At 43.6% G+C, this 20,256-nt stretch overlaps 1 protein-coding gene across 1 annotated transcript; it reads right to left on the reverse strand.

Moving 5' to 3' along the window:
• Positions 1 to 6,039: 6,039 nt before the first annotated feature.
• sh3d19 (SH3 domain containing 19) lies at positions 6,040 to 19,391 on the reverse strand. The gene is made up of 18 exons (XM_030788245.1): positions 19,277 to 19,391; positions 18,880 to 18,925; positions 18,404 to 18,548; positions 16,847 to 17,021; positions 15,292 to 16,530; positions 14,821 to 14,925; positions 14,473 to 14,567; positions 13,310 to 13,359; positions 12,820 to 13,042; positions 10,369 to 10,437; positions 9,978 to 10,121; positions 9,724 to 9,796; positions 9,468 to 9,598; positions 9,293 to 9,354; positions 8,234 to 8,460; positions 7,103 to 7,155; positions 6,418 to 6,604; positions 6,040 to 6,105 (listed from the first exon to the last, which is right to left on the reverse strand). Exons 1-18 carry the CDS (start codon positions 19,389 to 19,391, stop codon positions 6,086 to 6,088), a joined length of 3,159 nt encoding a protein of 1,052 aa, XP_030644105.1. The 3' UTR covers positions 6,040 to 6,085.
• Positions 19,392 to 20,256: the final 865 nt, after the last annotated feature.

Below are 20,256 nucleotides of genomic sequence, written 5' to 3' on the forward strand. Positions count from 1 at the left end.
TACCTCTTTACAGCATGCAATGTCAAACGTACCCTCTAACGGCCACTGGCGATCTCCAACTGTTCTTTTGTTCCACTTTTTCATACACTTTAAAATGTGGGCTTTGTGTTGTGGGTGTTTCTGAATGACTAATTCTTTTGGTGTATTCATGCTTTTGCTCATCACGGCTTTTTTCATGTTATTAATCAAGCGCCCTTATATATCACAGACACACGTTTTTAAGTTGATTTCAATAGTTCTGGCCAGTCGTCTCCCTCTTTAGTTTTAATATACACAGTGATAGTACCAGCGGTTACAGCACCCTTATATTGCTCTCCTGACCCGAATGCAATACTGAACCAGTTGCCCATCTTCCCCTTATCTCTGCGCGAATTTACAGTTATACACAATCTGGGATTAACCAACTGCTTTCCTGGACCTTTAATACATTAATTCTCTTATACCCCAATAAATGGATTTAACGGTAAGATTACAATATTTTCTGGGTTTCTATAGAGACTTAATATCGGCTGCAACGTACTAGCACTCCATAACCTCCGTGAATATACAGTCCACGTTAAACTGCACCTTTTATAAATTTACCCAATCAGTAATTTGCCAAAGCTTTAGTTCGATCAGCCGGTCACTTTGCCAGTGTTTAATACCGTTTAAAATCTTTATACGTTCGCTCTTACCCAAAAACGTGTCCTAATTCCCTACGTTTCTACATAGTCTTTTTAAATTTAACTGGTCAAAAACGGCGATTGCGTCTATAATACACATGCAATAACAAAAATTAAGTAGTCCGCGTTTTTTCCACACACAAACTTTACTGCTTAATTTATTTGGTATTTCGCATGTACTCTTTGCATATGGATGTTTGCTGTTACAGCGTAGACATTTAACATTACTCCGTGGTTCTTTAAACTGGGGCTGATAGCGAAGCAAGAGTTGTTCATGACAATGTGCACACTTAGCAATGTTTAGGGAGGTCCTAGCGTTTCCCCATGGCACCCGCTGGAATGACTTACACTCGTCTATGTCTAACAAAAAACCCTCGGATAATGCGCTCCCAACAATTTTCATTCCACCTCTACTATTACCTGGTGAGTGCTCCGACTTATATGACTTCCCACATAAATTATCGCTGTTTGAAAACTTTTATTACTTCTTTTGCGCTCTCCGCGTCCTCCTCTCCGTGGTTCTAAAAATGCCGCTTTAAACGCAACTCTTTTTTAACAACCCGAAAATTTTCTATTAGATACCCCTCTTCACCGCTCACAGCTATATTAATTTCAGCATTTACCACTCTAATTGGTACTTCTCATCACTTCTCCACACACGTATCCACTCTCTCACTTTACTCAACATATACGATTCACTCACCAATCATATCGTTCACTCATTCATACATTCATACAATTGCCGTCACAGTTACACTCTTACCAAAGGTCGCTGTCCTAATTTCAGCCTTAGCGACCCACTATAGACTGCTGTCCTAAATAGGCCCCTTAGCAAGTCTAAATAACATAGGTATATATATATACACACATATACGCACACACACATATACATATGCATACACATACACGTATATATACAATAAATTTTGGGGGGTTTTTCTGTTTTCTCTTTATTGTTTAGCGTCACTGTCTCATAAGCTTCTTAGTGACAGCTAGACCGCCGTCCCAACTGGGCCCCTTAGCAAGTCTAGCTTCTGATAACTACTCAGACTGCCGTCCTAAACAGGCCCCTTAGCTAGTCTGGTGTTATTCTAAGTCGCCGTCCTTAGGCCCCTTAGCGACTACTAGGTTGCCGTCCCAAGCGGGCCCCTTAGCTAACCTAGATTTGATCTACACCTCTCCTGCCCGTGCAGACCTCCCACTGATACACTTCCTCGACACAATGGGAGCGGTATCCACAGGAAGGTGTTCTTGTGTGCTGTTGTGTGAGTGGTGCTAATCACCGATAGAAGACTGGGCCCCATTTAAGGTCTGTTGGCCCCAGACCACCCTCTGGCGTGCGTTGCCCCAAGGGGACTCACAGAGGGCTGGATACTTACCGAAGCAGACTGGTTGTTAGCACCGCAAGGTTTCCCCAGTCTGCTTGTACGAGGCCCGGGAGGCAGGTACCGTGCAATACGTCACCTCCCAGACAGCCTCGGGTGGGAGTTCACTTCCAGCGGATAGCCCCCCTATCTGCTCCTGCCCGGTATACACCAAGCCAGAGCCCTTCGGGAAGCCACCAAGCTTCTACTGGAAGCGCACTCAAACAAAACAAACACCTTCTCCCATACACCGGTCCCTCAGCACATGCAGTGTAAACAGCTTCTACTTAAACAACACAGAGGAGTTAGTAACACACACACACAATCTCACACTCACAAATTACTGCATCGGACTCTGCTATAATTTAGATTCTTTTAGAGGAGAGGCTAGATAATGCCTCGGCCCGGGCGGATCCACTGCTCTTGGTCTCGACAATTTTATGCAGAATTTTGGAAAAAGGCTCTGCTTACCTTTTGTATGTGGCCACTGTCGATCCAAGGAGCAGATCCGTCCAAGCTGTCGGCTTCCCCGTGCCTCTCCTGGCTGGCTCGCCACTCAAATGTGGGTGAAATTCTCAGCCTGGGCCAAATGAGACTGAGTCCCAACGCCACACGATACCTGTTCTGAGACAAAACAATAGGAGTCTAACAATGAGTCAGATGCAGTGTAAGTTTATTGTATAGTTCAAAATGCATACAACAAACTGAGTCAGGTCCTGGGGAGTGACTGACGCCTTCTCACAAAGCACCGGTTTTTATACACATTACTTTGTCTCTTTGTCTGCGGGGCACCTCTGCCAGCCCATCTTCACAGATTCCTCTCATCGCTGGTTTATGTCACTTTATTATTGTCTATTTCCTTTACGTTTACCATACGTCACCACCAATATTTACTGCCCTGCTAAGTGGTGGGGTAAGATATATCACAAACCTGGAATATTTCACCTTCTCCATATATTATGACTGACCACAACACTCTGGCAGAGGCGCCGACCTTATCTCACATGCTGTCCTCTAAAGGGCCACACAGGTCTCTTCTTTCTGAACAAAGAGAACTTGATGTTTCTTGCAATACAAAGGATTGTATAGATATAGCTGTTAATATAAATGATTACATTGATTCACTCCTATAATAATGAATACATTATTGTTACATTGTTTATCATGGTTACTACAGTGGTTATCTTAAAGGAGAGTAATTTTTCTCCAACACCATGTTTGACAGCTTCTTCAGGTTCAGCCGGAGGGAGGAGCTAGGGAGAAACTCAGGGTTTGTTGAAGAAAACCTGCCAGCGAGCAGGTTAGGTTCACAGAGTCAATTACCACGGTAACTGAGCCAGAGTTTGAGTTACCTCGCTTCCTGAAACGGAAAATCCAGAGTTTCCGTCATCTCAGGGTTAACAAACTCAGAGTTTTCACTAAACCCGCTTTCTGAAATACCCCCCTGTCCCACGGCTCTTGGATTTGAACCTTTGTTTACGGATTAGCCCTATGACAACGTTTCCGTCTTCACCCTTAAACGGATCGCAACACCAGCCCATCTACATTCATATTTAGAATTTCTCTGGTAACACTTTGGTTGAATATAGTCGAGACCTTTTTATGTGATCCAGTTGGCTGGGGGTCCGGACTTGTGGGAAAGCGGGGAGCTGAAGGCGCAGGAAGAGTGAGAGCGGAGGCGACCAATCCGGCGTCGCGAGGAAAAGGTATTAGGTATTAGAGAACTCGATTTTCGGATGTTCGTTGGGTAATAAACAATAAATTGAAAAAAAATTAAACAATAAATAATACGTTTTAAACATTAATCTCCACGAGAATGTGACGGTACAAACATTGGCAAGTATGTTCGTTGCGGCTCATAAATGGATAGTTTTGCGTGTGCTGGTTAAATGTTTTGTTAGCTCAGTGGCTAATACTGTGTAGGCTAGTCCCGATGGAAGCACGGTTGAGCCCGCCGTTCACCCGTTTGACCCACGGATGAAGAAATGAAACTGGACGGCGCTCTTGGTGACCTCAGTAAAGCTTCTCTGACGAATCTGAACGTATCAGAAGTGGCCAGATGGCGCTGTACTGCAGGAGAAAGCCCGTGAATTCGGCTCCCTCCAGCGGTCTCAATCTATCCCGCCATCCTCTTCGTCACGCATCAGTCCAGAAGCCATCCTTGACCCCCAGTTATGCTTCTATGAGTATCCACCAGTCTCTCTTAAACCTGGACCCGGAAAATTACCAGGTCAACTTGACCAGCATTTCGACCACACATAACCCTGTCCCAGAAAACTGCATGTGGGAATCGCTTGCTCCGTTCGATTCAATGGGCTTTTAATTTCTTTCAGGCGAAGATTATTTCTACTGTTTCAATTAACCGTTTTAATTCATTTTGCAATCTGATTACTTACTCTTACCTTGAGTGAACAGTCGTGGTAAACTATACACACCTGAGTCGCATTGCTCCATAGCCTTATTGTAAATAATGAGTTAGGCATTCTGAACGGTCTGTAGCCTACCGTAGATAATTCAAATCTAAGTTAACATAATTCTTATAAAAGCTACGTCAGGGACAAAGTAAGCAAATTCAGTGTGTCAGAGTGAGGAAAAAGCTACGAGTGGAATAGAGGAAAATAGCGCAGAGAACGTTCGTCTAGCAAAAGTTTTCAGTTAATTCGTAATTTCTCATGACTGACCAAAACAGTGGGACAAACTGATGGGAATTTATTACTCAAACAAAAAGCACAATAGTAAACAGAAAAGAAAAGGAAACAGTGAAAATGCAAAATACAGTTCTGCGTTTAATAATCATCCAATCCGACAGGTTTTGTGTTATTTGGTCAAATTTAGTGTCTTTGACAAATTCGCTCGCTACATGGCGACAACGTAACAATCGTCTCGGGTTATATATCCATAGATCCTCAACAGCAGTGGTTCATACACCAGCAAACAGAAATATTGGGTCCAGCGAACGGTCAAAATCAGTCACATCTCGCTACAAATGTATAAAGACATATTAAAAAAACAACAACAAAAAAAGCAGATAGAAATAGCTTAACATTTACAGTTAACTCAATGGCAAAGTATCACTTTCATCAATCACGGTACATGACCATGAAAAAAATCATAACATGTATAAATATGGGATACATACACAGAGAAAAATAATCTTCATTTCTCAGAGACCTGCTGTGGCCAGCCTTATTTGTGCTTATGCTGAAAAGGAGGAATCCACTGAATCTTCAGCACGGAGAGTTTGGCCCAGCGGTGGTTGGTGCTCCACACACAAGTTAGCCAGAAGGTGGCAGTAAAGTGCATTCACATGGCCCTTATTTCTGGTTTTCTGACAGTGTTTGGTGCTTGTAACAAGTAAAGTCTAAATATCCAACTAACACAGGTCTGTATCTGCTTATTGGACACTTCAGACCTTGCTAGAGATATTCTGAACCCATAGTCAGTTAATACGAGAAAATGTATGCAGATGGAAGCCAAAGCATGGATGGTAATTTGGCAGTGGAATTTTAACTTTGCGATGTGGAGGACAAGCCAATGCGGATGCCTGTCTGACCACACAGGACAACTTAAAGCCATTAACATAAAACCAGGCGTATTACTAAATTTGTTTTCTCATCAAAATCCCTATTCTTCATTGATTAACCCCATATTTCTGTGTTTCACGTAGGCGGTTAGAGTATGATAATCTTTTAATCGAAATAATTTAAACAGCATTTCCTGTTGTGTGTAATGTTGGGTTGTGTTCTGTTGGGCGGAGATGGAATGGGAGTCTGTTCTCTGGTATATTCTGTGACTTCATACACAGTGCAGTCACATCCCACACGGTCCGGCTTTTAAAGGCGAGTGACTCTCAGATGTGCTCTTGGATCAACGTTTGGTTCTGATCCGTTTATGTCTGTGTCTGCCCGCGATCAGCATATCAGTGTCCGAGGCCCATCTGAGATCACCAACAGATTACGAAGTCAAACTGAAACTGGACAGGGTTCCTCTGTGTGTGTGTGTGTGTGTGTGTGTGTGTGTGTGTGGTCTCAGACGCTTTTATTATGTTCCTGCTTGTTCTTAGTATGAAAGGACTCCACCTACACATGGCAGAAACACACACAAGCACAAAGACAATTGTATATATATATATATATATAAAAGGCTGAAATGTCAACAAAATCATGAAAGACCACATCCTACCTTTAACGGGCCAAAGCTATGCGAGACTACCAGAGTTATGAGTTTTAAATAGTTTTATTCCTCATTTGATTGTGGCTAATGCTGTTCTGCTATGTTACAATAGTTTGCTTTGCTCATGTTTTGATAATTACATGAACAGTTACTGTCTGACCCGAGTGATCTAAATTCTAAATGACTAAACGCTCTCTGAACTGACTGGACTTTCTTACCTGGACTGGTCTCCACAAAAGCTTTGGGGAAGAAGCCCTCTCTGCCGTTAAGCCGGCCCCTGCACCACTCATCATCCACGTGTGCCGTGACCAGGATGTAATCGCCCTGTTTAAAAGCCAGGTCCTCAGACGTCTCTGCCGTGAAGTCATAGAGAGCCACGGCCCATTCTGCCCCATCAGACTGAGCCTACAGACACACACACGTATACACACGCACACACACACACACATATATACACACGCATGCACACACACACATATATACACGCGCACACACAGACACACACACACATGTATACACACACACACACACACATATATATACACGCACACAGACACACACATATACACACACGCACACACATATGTACACACACACATATATATATACACACGGACACATACACACACACAAACACACACATATACACGCGCAAACAGACACACACACACACACACGTACTCACGTGTGAAAAAGTGCTTAAACTTTCCAGGGAAAATAAACAAATCTGATTGGCAGGTGAAAAATAAACAAATGTAACTGGTTTGTGACAAATCACGACACGTGGAGGTGATACTGCCACTGGCCGAAGTTACTGATAGCGCTGGTCTCAAATGATATCCTACACCAGGTAAATTATGCTCTACGTTTTAGATATTTAATTAATTAAATGGTAAATTATACCTGACCGACCTGAGGTTTCGGCTCTGATGGCACCTTTGGAGACGCAGCCATGCCTAAGAGAACAAATCACACAGACATTATACAATACTGCTCAGACCCTAAACCAGACACAATGTCATCATATTCTGTCATACAGGAACCCTTAACACACAATTCAGTTACCCTTAAAAACTATAATCTCAGTTATACATCAGACCATCAGTAACAGTCACGCTTCAGGCCACAATGTCAAAACATAAACACATTTAAATATCCAACATGAAAGATTTAAATGTTTGTGATAAACCTGAGAATACCACTCAGATGCTGTCACAAATACAGTTTTACTGAAATCAGAGAAGATAACTGTGGGTTTGTGTGTGTGTGGGGGGGGTGTCTTCATGTATGTGTTTGGCTCTGTGTGTGTGTGTGTCTTAGACTGGGTGTGTGTAGGGGTGTGTGTGTCTTCATGTATGTGTTTTACTCTGTTTGTGTGTGTATGTGTTTGACCCTGTGCGTGTGTGTGTGTGTGTATGTGTTTGGCTCTGTGTGTGTGTGTATGTATGTGCGTCAGACTTTGGTTCATAGCTGACTGTGGTGTGTGTGTGTGTGTGTGTTTGACCCTGTGTGTGTGTGTATGTATGTGCGTCAGACTTTGGTTCATAGCTGACTGTGGTGTGTGTGTGTGTGTGTGTGTGTGTTTGACCCTGTGTGTGTGTGTGTATGTATGTGCGTCAGACTTTGGTTCATAGCTGACTGTGGTGGGGGTGTGGTCTGGGAAAAAAGGGTTGGCAGAGCTCTTAATCAAACACAAACACATGCAGAAATTCCTGGCGTTCCACACACACAGACACAAGCAGCTGCCCACGGCCAACGCTGACCCAGGCCAACGCTGACCCAGGCATGCACTAATGCTGTTGTCCCCTCAGCCTGTTCCAAAAACAACACATATGCACATACTCCTCACTGTCCACTGCATGCTCCCCTCACTGACAACCAATAAACAGAATTACAGATTCATTTTTACGCACTAGCGCACACACACACGCCCGCGCACCATTAACTCATTTATATATATAAATCCGCTGTGTTTTAGTGAGGACTTTCTGATAAGTCGTTTATAGTGAGGAGTATACTTGTGAAGGACCATACCAGGTAGCGCTATCTTGGCCGGGGCAGTTTGCTGGGCTGGTGGTGGTGGCAGATCCTCAACAATTTCCACGAAGTTGAGAGGGAAGATGCCAACGCGTGTGTCCAGTTCTCCACGTGCCCAGTCCAGACCCACGTACTCAACCAGCTTAATCAGGTCTCCCTCACAGAACGTCAGCTCGTCACTGTGTTCAGCATCGAAGTCAAACCGTGCCACACACCTCGGCCCACTGCGTACACACACACACACACACACACACACACACACACATACACACACACACACACACGCACACACACACACATATATACACACATACACACACACACACACACACACACACATACACGCACACACACACGCACACACGCACACACACACGCACACACACACACCATCAGTGGCATTTGGAGATGTATGGAACACAGTAACTTAGAGAAAGATCAGCAGTTTTTACGCTGGAATTAAAAACTTCTGGTAGTGTTTCACTTGTCTAGATGGTGAATGGTGCACTAATGAAAGTGGAAATATTTGAAAAACAGACATTGATAAGATCACTGGCAGGGTAAAACACCGGTGTCCTTACAGCACTAACCGACAGGCTGACTAATAAATCAGTCAATGTGTGTACATAATAAATTAATCAGCACAAAAGGAAGTTTTTATAACAGTTAGAGGCCGGTAGTGCAATGGACAGGAAGCCCTACTGAATGTCAACATTTCCAGCAACCAAATTAAAAATGTATAGCATTTGATTGCCATTTCTCAATCCTGTCAACAGCACGGCACACTTTAGATCTCATCTCTGCTCTTTCACGGCTGTTACTGGTTCAGCTCCTCTGCTGGTTCTCATGCTGCTGATTGGCTAAGTCAGGTGTGTTAGGGCGGGAACAGACGTGTTCATGCTGCTGATTGGCTCAGTCAGGTGTGTGAGGGTGGGGACAGACGTGCTCAGATCTGTGGGCATCCAGGGACAGGACTAGGACATATTAATGTTGTAAATGATCTAACTGATGTTAGAGAGCGTCTGCTGGTTCCGGTGTTTGTTCAGATTGTCTTACCTGACTGCTGCAGGCTGGGCCTTGGCTCTCCTCTCAGGTGAGGGGTTGGACGCTGAGCCAGACTGAGGAGGGGTGAGAAAGAATCAAAAAGTGTCAACGGTAGAAATGTGAACCCAACACAGAAACATAACACACGGAGTGGGTGTGTGTGGGGGAGCGGGGTGGGAGGTGGTACCAGTGTCTTGACGTAGTTGATGGGGAAGAAGCCGGTGATCCCATTACACGTGCCTAGATACCACTCACTGTCCAACTTCTCCACCTTAGACACCACGTCACCCGCCTTCAGAGCAAGTTCTCCTGGGCCCTCTGACAGCGCACAAACACAAACCCTCAGACAAGTGGACCATAACCCCCCCCACACGTCACATGTTATGTCCATAGTCTATGGTCACAGTTGTTCTGGGCTTTGTATTGAAATGCTCCACCTTTACCTGGGACAAAGTCAAACAAAGCCTGCACCTGCAACACGCCTCCCTGTCCACCTGACTGGACTGAGCCGACACCCTACAGAGAAAAACAGGGAAACGCCTCACAAAACCACTCAACTGCAGTGCCAGAAATTCATAACCTGAAACCATGATTCCACAGTGTGTGTGATATGACTCAGTTCAATTCAGTTCCACTTACTTCAGCTTAGTTCATAGGTTTGGTAAACAGGCTGTATTGATCGGTGTGTATTGTTTACCTGTGGTTCGTGATGGTCACTGAAGTCAGACAGAGGTGTGATGATTTTCATGAGGGATTTCTGGACGGTTCCTTTGGCATCACCAACCTGACACTCAAATGTTTTACTGTCTATCTTCTCCAGTAGGACCAGCACCTCGTTTTTCTACAGGAGAAAAGAGAGACAATTGTCAGTCAGCTTTTATCAAATGAATGAAAATGATCCAAATTAAAAATGGAGGAATGTGGAAACCCTTCTGGGGTACATTTCCACATTAATTCATTTTAAATATCTGAACTGACGATGACTGAAGGATAAACCATCATGACCATTTCTGCTTGGACAATCACACGGAGTTGAAGATTACTCTGTAATCTCTTCATTCCGCATCTGATAATCCCGAAGAATTTACCTGGAAGGAAAGTTCTCCACTGTTCCTGCCATTGTGGTCGCAGACAGCGATGCCGTGGGGAATTTCCAGCTATGGAGAGGAGACACAATGGAAACTACAGTAAACCTCCGACAGTTAAAACTACAGTAAACCTCCGACAGTTAAAACTACAGTACACCTCCGACAGTTAAAACTACAGTAAACCTCCGACAGTTAAAACTACAGTAGACCTCTGACAGTTAAAACTACAGTAAACCTCCGACAGTTAAAACTACAGTAAACCTCCGACAGTTAAAACTACAGTAGACCTCTGACAGTTAAAACTACAGTACACCTCCGACAGTTAAAACTACAGTACACCTCTGACAGTTAAAACTACAGTAGACCTCTGACAGTTAAAACTACAGTAAACCTCTGACAGTTAAAACTACAGTACACCTCTGACAGTTAAAACTACAGTAAACCTCCGACAGTTAAAACTACAGTAAACCTCCGACAGTTAAAACTACAGTACACCTCTGACAGTTAAAACTACAGTAAACCTCCGACAGTTAAAACTACAGTAAACCTCCGACAGTTAAAACTACAGTACATCTCTGACAGTTAAAACTACAGTAAACCTCTGACAGTTAAAACTACAGTAAACCTCTGACAGATAAAACTACAGTAAACCTCCGACAGTTAAAACTACAGTAAACCTCTGACAGATAAAACTACAGTAAACCTCCGACAGTTAAAACTACAGTAAACCTCTGACAGATAAAACTACAGTAAACCTCTGACAGTTAAAACTACAGTAAACCTCCGACAGTTAAAACTACAGGAAACCTCCGACAGTTAAAACTACAGTACACCTCTGACAGTTAAAACTACAGTACACCTCCGACAGTTAAAACTACAGTAAACCTCTGACAGTTAAAACTACAGTACACCTCCGACAGTTAATACTACAGTAAACCTCTGACAGTTAAAACTACAGTACACCTCCGACAGTTAAAACTACAGTACACCTCCGACAGTTAAAACTACAGTACACCTCCGACAGTTAAAACTACAGTACACCTCTGACAGTTAAAACTACAGTAAACCTCCGACAGTTAAAACTACAGTACACCTCTGACAGTTAAAACTACAGTACACCTCCGACAGTTAAAACTACAGTACACCTCTGACAGTTAAAACTACAGTAAACCTCTGACAGTTAAAACTACAGTACACCTCTGACAGTTAAAACTACAGTAAACCTCCGACAGTTAAAACTACAGTAAACCTCCGACAGTTAAAACTACAGTACACCTCCGACAGTTAAAACTACAGTAAACCTCTGACAGTTAAAACTACAGTAAACCTCCGACAGTTAAAACTACAGTAAACCTCCGACAGTTAAAACTACAGTAAACCTCTGACAGTTAAAACTACAGTACACCTCCGACAGTTAAAACTACAGTAGACCTCCGACAGTTAAAACTACAGTAAACCTCCGACAGTTAAAACTACAGTAAACCTCTGACAGTTAAAACTACAGTACACCTCCGACAGTTAAAACTACAGTAGACCTCTGACAGTTAAAACTACAGTAAACCTCCGACAGTTAAAACTACAGTAAACCTCTGACAGTTAAAACTACAGTAAACCTCCGACAGTTAAAACTACAGTAAACCTCCGACAGTTAAAACTACAGTAAACCTCTGACAGTTAAAACTACAGTACACCTCTGACAGTTAAAACTACAGTAGACCTCTGACAGTTAAAACTACAGTAAACCTCCGACAGTTAAAACTACAGTAAACCTCTGACAGTTAAAACTACAGTAAACCTCCGACAGTTAAAACTACAGTAAACCTCCGACAGTTAAAACTACAGTAAACCTCCGACAGTTAAAACTACAGTAAACCTCCGACAGTTAAAACTACAGTACACCTCTGACAGTTAAAACTACAGTACACCTCTGACAGTTAAAACTACAGTAAACCTCCGACAGTTAAAACTACAGTAAACCTCTGACAGTTAAAACTACAGTAAACCTCCGACAGTTAAAACTACAGGAAACCTCTTAAAGTTAAAATACACGCGAGAGATGTATGAAAATGCTTAGAAACAGCTGACTAGAGAAATAGTATCAACAGGAATGCAGAAGTAGTAGTTCAGGAAAACAACTCCCGAAGTCATTCCAGTTTCCTGAGTTTATTTCAAAGATGCTTCACACCCACAACTGCAATGTTAGTCATAAGACGCCGCTGTTTTCTCTGTTTACCCTCTGTTTTATCTGAGTGTTGATTATATAACAACTGAAAGATGTGTGTTGGTCCATTATCAGAACTTAACTTAATGGTGTCTTTGTTGTGTGTTTAATTAGTGCACATGAGAACTATATGAGAGGGTGAGGTCTGTGGGCCTATATGGTGTCTTTGTTGTGTGTTTAATTAGTGCACATGAGAACTATATGAGAGGGTGAGGTCTGTGGGCCCATACAGTGTATTTGTTGTAGAGCCGATGACCAGGGTTTGGTCTTGGAGGAAGAACTGGTCCTTTTTTCGCCGCTCTTCCGCCCTGCTGAGGCTTGGGGGGTGTGTGTGATGGGCTCCCATTGGTAGAGGGGGCTCGCTGGGATCCGGCTTTCCGAGGAGGGGGCGGCCGTCCGGGTGCCGTTTTAGCCGGGGGAGGGCGAGGAGGGGGCGCTTTACCCCCGCTGGGTCTGACACAGAGAAAGACAATAAACACAGGACAGACCCAGTGAAGGTTTTTACAATCACAGCTGAAACCCTGAGAGCTGATCTGAAGAGTTTACCTCTCTTTTAAAAGGATACGTAGTTCTCTCTGATTCAGGTCGTGGCTGTGATTTTGGGCAGTAATAATGCTCTGTGGCTGAGGGAGTTTTGTCTTTGTTTTTTATCCCGTTAATAACAGTACAGCGATAATTCTGTTGAAAATGTTCAGGGTTACGTGTTAAACCATAACTCACCGAGGAGGAAGGCACAGGTCAGGAGTGGACACGGACGACTTTAAAGGGTCCTGATGGAGAACAGAGGGAAGTCAGAGATGGGTGTTACACGTCAAGGCTGTTCACTGCTTACTGTCGACATTCTGTATCAGTGATACTGAAATAGTTTAGCTGATAAAACCTGAACTGGACTTTATTGTAATGAAACATCCGTCACCCGTTTGATGAGCTTAAAAACTGCAGACGAAAAAGTCTTCAGACTAATTTCTAGAACATTCTTGGAAAAGACAGGGAGTTGGCGGGTAAACAACGGGGCTTAAACTGTTTACTCAGTTGCATGTCTTCAAACTTTCCGATTTACTTTCCGATTTCTCAAATTCCAAACTTTCCGATTTAAATTCTCAAAGTCCGTGTTTTACAGTTCAAGTATACGGGGCACATGGCATTTAAATTTGGCTTTTCGTTTTCTGTAGTTGACTTTTTTTTTAATCAAAAATGTATACATGGAATTCACACTGACAAGCTGCAGCAGTATTGACAGGTCTGTTCCTGAAAAATGTGTGTGTGTCATGTCAAAACGTGTGGATGCTGGGACAGACAGTCCTCCTCCAGCATTTATGACATTTGAGGAGAGAATGACATGCAGCAGGCATTTACACGAGGACAAAGCTGCTTGCTGCACTGCTGGCAAACAGGCAGGTAGAATAGTATGCATTTCTCAGCAAAACTGTTTCTCTGGTGAAAGCAGTGAAACCAGGCCTGAGTCATTCTCACACAAAGAGCTAATTATGTCACAGCTGCCTGGGCTCCTGGGAGACAGAGAGAACAGTCTGAGGTAAAAGTCAGCATTGTTCTGCAAAGAGAATTTATTTCTTAATTCCTTCACGCCCTCTCTCACTCTCTCTTTGTCTCTCTCTGTCCCAGTCTCTCTCCCTGCCTTCCTCTGGGAATACCACAGAATCTTGCAAAAGAAAGTGAGAACAGCTTGATGCTTGATCTCTGGACGCAAATAGACATATTTTTGCATTTTTACTGTATCAGGAATGTGTCCAGCCTGTATATGGTCTGTGTGTCTGTAGAACAGCCTAACTTTAGGTTCTACAATAAGCGATTATTTCTGTCCACTCACTCACTCTCCCCTGTATCCCTCCCTCTCCTCTCTCTCTCTCTTTCCTCAGTCTTACCCGTTTGAGGCTGCCTCTCTGAGCTGGTTTTGTAGGGGGAGTGGGCCCCCCCACAGGATTCTGTACAGGAAGGGGAGGGGGGAAATCTGGATTCTCTTCAAATTCTAAAAGCACAAAAACACAGAATCTTTAAAACACACACGCACAACAAACACACACTACAAACACACAGAAAAACATAGGATAGCTTGGCAACACCCACACAGAATGGGACACACTCCTAAGTGATGAAGAAATGATAAGCATAGTTTCTCTCCATAGAAACTTAAGGCAGGTCAGTTGTCTGTGAAGGAGAACTGACACAGCGCTTTGAGAGTTCTTCAGAATAATTGTCATAGAGACACTCACGTTTCTCAGATTTGCTGGGAACTCTGATCACTGTGGGCCTCCTGGCAACACTCTGCCGACTGAGGCTTGGTCCTGCTCCCCGAGGAGGCAGTGTGGGAGTCGGAACTGAGGATTGGGATTATACATTGAATTGGCGCGAGGTTTCATATCAGACGTGTTGAGAGATTGGACTGGAGACTAGTGACTAGGTGTCAAATAATAAACCTTATATTTGACTCACAAACTTGTCCACAAACAGAGAAACATACTAATGCTAGTCTCTATCCTGTTTTGGACACTGTATACCTGGAATCTGATTTGAAAACAAATTCTACTAATTAATATCATTTGCCACAACAAAACATATTCTGTCTGTATGGGACATAGAGAATATTTGCAGAAAATGGGCAGACATGTCTATCATGAACTGTCAATGTGCCATGCTTAAACAAGGAACATCAGATTCAATGGTACTAAAGAAAGTCTGCTTACTGTTGGGTGTATCCGTATACTCGTTCTCTACCCTGGTTGAAGGTGATGTGGAGGGCAGGGAGGTGGAGTTGTGGTTATTGTAGTTCAGCAGATCTTTGCTGGGTTTCAGTGGCGTTGGGGGCCCTTTGATCACAGGGTCTTCCTCACTGACATTCTTGGTTCTGACTAGAGAAGGTCGTGATGGGGGAATGAGAGGGACTTTCACAGGGGGTTGAGACGTCGATGGCTCTCGGGACATAACAGAGGGTTTCCTAGGGAGCTGAGATGGAGCGGGTTTTGGCAGCTGAGGTGGAGAAGGTTTTGGCAGCGGAGGTGGAGCAGCTTTTGGGAGGGAATTGACCACAGGTGTTGTGAAGGGATTAGCCGCAGGAGCCTGGAAAGGGTCAGCAGTAAATGCTGAGAAGGGGTTGGGGTCGGGGTCATTATTTGGAACAGAACTGCAGGGTGATGTTGGGTCAGGTTCGTCCTGCTCTGGGAAAGGATTCACCTCCTCATAGTAGTTGTCTTCTTCGACCGGCACTACCGGGGGCTTCTTGATGGAGGGCCGCGGGGCGACGGTGGGTTTGGGCGCCAGCACTGGAGGTTTGGTCAAACTGTTTCGAGGGCGTGGCGCAGGGGCGTCGCTCTGATATTCGCCGGTTTGGCTCTCAAAAGCCTGAATCCTCGCGCGGATGTTTCGGTCGCTATGAAGGGCGCTCATTGTGTCAGAGTCTTCCTCACTCGGGTCACTTTGATCTTCCTGATCTTTGTCAGGGGTAGCTTGGTCAACTTGGATATCTGTATTGAAAACATCCAAGAGTTCCTTTAGATACTTCCCCGTAGAAACTGGAGAGTTGTTTGGATTAATCACTGGAGCTCCATTTCCGCTGTCCTGCAGTCTAACTAGAGTTTGGACTTTGACCTCTGGGGTGAGGGCCGGTTTGGATTTGGATCGAGGGCGTGGAACAGGACGTGCTATCGGGACGGGATCAGTGGGGGGAGCAAAAGTGGGATCAGGCAAGGCAGGGGTTGTGTCCAGGAAGGGACTAGGGGACTCAGACAGGACTGAGGTTGATGTTGATTGGTCACTGCAGGAACGATCTAGACTGGTATTGGCTGAGGTTCGCTGACCATAAGAATCTGTGTGATCTTCAGTAGGTGTGGTGAGGACGTCCTCCGCTGGTTTAGCTAAGGCTGCTCTGGGTGCTGCCTTTGATCTGGATGATAATGACAGTCTGGGTGGCTTCTGAGGTTTTTTTGCTGACAGAGAGAAAAAAGATGAGAAATCACTTTAAATACGGTTAATGATAAAGATACGCACCCTATGATTCTTATATTTGGAGTCACGGAACATTTTAAACCTTTTAATCCAAATCAGCTATACACCGAATTTGGAGGACTTATGAACGAACTGCAATACATTCTCTTTCTTTCACAGGACTCTCCAAGTCCAGGCAATTCAGGCTTTTCCTAAGTCAACTTCTGTCCACTCCAAAGTGACCAAAACTCATCTGGTCTTGATTCATTAGCAGTTTGAGAATATCAGTGGTTTGTAATTCTGTCATCTTAGAATCACCTCCAGGGACGCTTCGCTGTGACGTGTCCGAGGATTCTTGGCCGGTGGGGTCCTCCTCTACCGACTCGGTCTGAGTAGCGATGGTCGTGGTATGGGAGCGGCGGGGAGGAGGTGTGGGCGAGGTAACCTGCTCCTGGGTCTTTTCTTTGATCACCTGCTCATAGGATGGTGGGGGCTAAGGCACGAGAGGAGGGGCACTGTTCATCACTCACGCACAAGCAACAAGGCAAGCAAACACACACACACACACACACACACTGCACGTCTGCGCTGTGCTGTATTCTCACTGCATGCTTACAGGTCAGTCCTGTGCCAGAGCTTCAGTAATACAGTGAAACTCCGTCTTACTGACACATGAGCTGATCATGATCCTAATCGACATGTTCTTATCGGTAAAAACATACAAAAGTTCCCATTTTTACAAAACCCATATAAAGTCACTGATTTACACTTGCATTTACAGTCTCGGCTGGGTCCTGAGTGAATTTCCGAGTAAACTATTTTTTAAACAGTAAAATGGAAACAGAAAATCCCTCCTAACTGTTCCCATCAAGGCGTTTTCTCAGCGATGCGTAATTGTGTTAATAATTTTTTATCTCATTCGTTCTCACGGGAGGCGGGACAAAGCAGCCTCTTTTACTCAGTAGCTTTTTAAGACACTTTTCACTTGATTAGACTGAGAAAGTCACACATTGATGTAGCAACTGTATTTCAAAATGTAAGGGACAAAAACTGAAAAATATCTGTCAACAAAAAACATGTCTGTTCAAATAACATATTAAATTACACTGCCACTTGTCTAAATGAGCCCAATTGTCAACAAGAGGAGACATTCTCTTTCACACCTCAACTCTACATTATTATTTGTAAATTATGTGAAAATGGAAAAACATTAAACTCAGTAGATTACAACAGCATTAGGATTTTCTAAGAGCAAACCCATCTGCAGGCTGGCTACACCTGCAGGTTACACAGCACTGACCATAATTACATTAATTCATATATTTATTTAAATGTATTCTTCACATACAGGTCATACAGATGACGGAGTAAGAATCTGTCCTTAGCTTAAACCCAGGTGAAATACGTTACTGTTGTTATGAAAGCTTCCATGCCAACGGTATGACATCACAGATACATTTCCGGCACAAACAGAAACATGATATTAATAACCAGCGTGCTGTCTGCATCAGCCCTGAGAACATTAGACTGAGTGAGGTTTAGTGTTAAGTGTTAGTCATTCCAACACAGGAACAAGACAAAAACAAACACATCGCAAGCACTGAGGTCACAGAGTTGCCAGAGAAACCGATCAGAATTAGTCTACCAATCACAGCAGCTTTGCGAGAGTTGTTCTTCACTGGAAACGTCCAAAAACGTTACTCGAAAGTTACTCCACGTACATAAGGATCTACAGTGTTTCAGTTACTAGCGAGATAACAGTTCTTGTGCTGAAAAGCTCTTGAATAATCTGAATTCACACTCAGTGTAACCCTGACAAATTTGCTGTGAAGTGTCAGTGATGTGTTTGGTCTCCAAGTGTTTAATAAATGTTACCTCAGCAGTGGTTGCGTTCCTCCCGCCCCACTGAAACTGGGAGGAATCAGGGGGAGGCAGGAACGTCCCAGGAGTTCCAGTAAACCCAGTAAGCCACGAGTTTGACGGCAGTGGCTCTGCTGATAGGATGGTTATCTCTGGACGTCTGAAACACAAGCAGTTTCGTCACAAATGTAGACATTACAGAAGCAGATCCTGACCCTTGAATGACACCCATTACTCAAGATGTAACAGAGAATTTCAGATGCAGATGAACTCCTTTTGTACATGAAATTTCAATTCCAAACTTCAAATTTCAAATTCAACTTCAAATGTCATACGAGTCTCATTAGGTTTTTATTCAGCTGGGCCAAATGTGTGGGTTGTATCTGAAAGAATTATGGCATTTACAGAAACCACTGTAAGCCTCTTGATTTGTTCATCTGCCTTTAAGAACGAGTTTTTCTCCTTTTTAAAAAATTTCATGATTCAAGTACCTCCTGTCTCTCGTGCAGTCGATGTGAGAATGTGCTCTCGCAGAAGCTGCATCAACAAAAAAAAATTATTCCCATCAAAATTTACTAATCTGATCAATTAAAATACAGTCAAATGTCTCTCTCTCACACACACACACACATTTAAATACGTTGGTTCATTTATAGACTATATTCATTTGTATTCTACAAAGTAACAGTGCTAATGGTTAATGCTAAAAAATTACCAATTTACATCCACAGCCACAACCCACAGCTGATCTTGGATCAGAATTTGTGCAGAACTTGGGCCGATCGACAAACCCACAACCTAAAGTGATTAGTGGAACATTACACATTAAAGTTTTGACATACTGCTCAGCTGGGAGGTTTGATCAGAGCCAAAGAAAGCCAGACTTACTCCTTTTGAACGCAGCTCTGAGGGACGACAGAGGGCCTTGACTGGAAAACAGATGAGGGTAAAATTTAAACCAAAATGAGTTTACAGGGCTGACACTACTCAAAGCCCAGCCCATACCAGCAGTGAGAGATTCTGCTGGCGTCTGTCAAGACTGAAAAGTCCTGTACACATAATTAATACAGCTTTGTTTACACCGCCCGCAGCAGATGTGCCCCCAACTGCAGCGATCGATGAACGAACCAATGTGTTATTCCCCTTACATTTGAGGAATTCGTAGCACAGAATTTCTACATGATTCACAAACTCAGTCCTCCATGAACTTTCACGCCAGAACTGCAATGACAGCAGAAAGCTAGTTGAGTGACCTGTAGTGATTAGTTTAAACATGAACGGACAAAAACTCTTTCCTCATCGCTGAGTGTTTTTCCACTGAGGAGAGCCACAGCGTTCTGCATCCACTGGTCCCAGAACTGCTTCACAGAACAGATGGTTCTAATCAGCCCAGACCTTCACACACCCGAAAACAGTTTTCCTCATGTCATCTGAGGACAGCCATGGTAATGAAAAAAAAACCTCTGCAAAGTACTAAATAACACCATTCACAGAATCAAACGATACTTAACCTACAATTACCTGACCTGCCTTAAGTTTACACAAAATTTCCTTCAGATACATGTAAAGACATGCAGGAAAAGAGAGACTGTTACCTCTCTCTTTTGTCCGACAATAAAGTGAAATGGACAGAATGTCCTGGACACGTCATAAGATGGATCCAAATTCATTCTCTCTGTGCTTTTCAGTGACACTGCCACGTCCTCTGATCTCTTACGGCTGATACAGCCCTTAAAAGCCCTGAACTCTTAAACTCTTAAAGAGAAACGTGATCCTGATTCAGTGTCTCTGGGGCAAACACCAGTGATACACGTGTTTCTTTTTAAATCTCGTCCCTGAGGCTACGAATCCTCACGACAAACTAACCA

The sequence above is a fragment of the Chanos chanos genome, chromosome 11 (assembly GCF_902362185.1).
Source record: "Chanos chanos chromosome 11, fChaCha1.1, whole genome shotgun sequence".
Taxonomy (NCBI): Eukaryota; Metazoa; Chordata; class Actinopteri; order Gonorynchiformes; family Chanidae; genus Chanos; species Chanos chanos.

Coding starts and splice junctions, on each gene's coding strand:
- sh3d19 (XM_030788245.1), bottom strand. CDS start 19,391: ATGGGCTGGGCTTTGAGTAGTGTCAGCCCTGTAAACTCATTTTGGTTT. Junction 14,926..15,291: donor GTATACGGATACACCCAACA/GTAAGCAGACTT, acceptor CCCAATCCTCAG/TTCCGACTCCCACACTGCCT. Junction 6,106..6,417: donor TTTTGTGGAGACCAGTCCAG/GTAAGAAAGTCC, acceptor TGCCATGTGTAG/GTGGAGTCCTTTCATACTAA.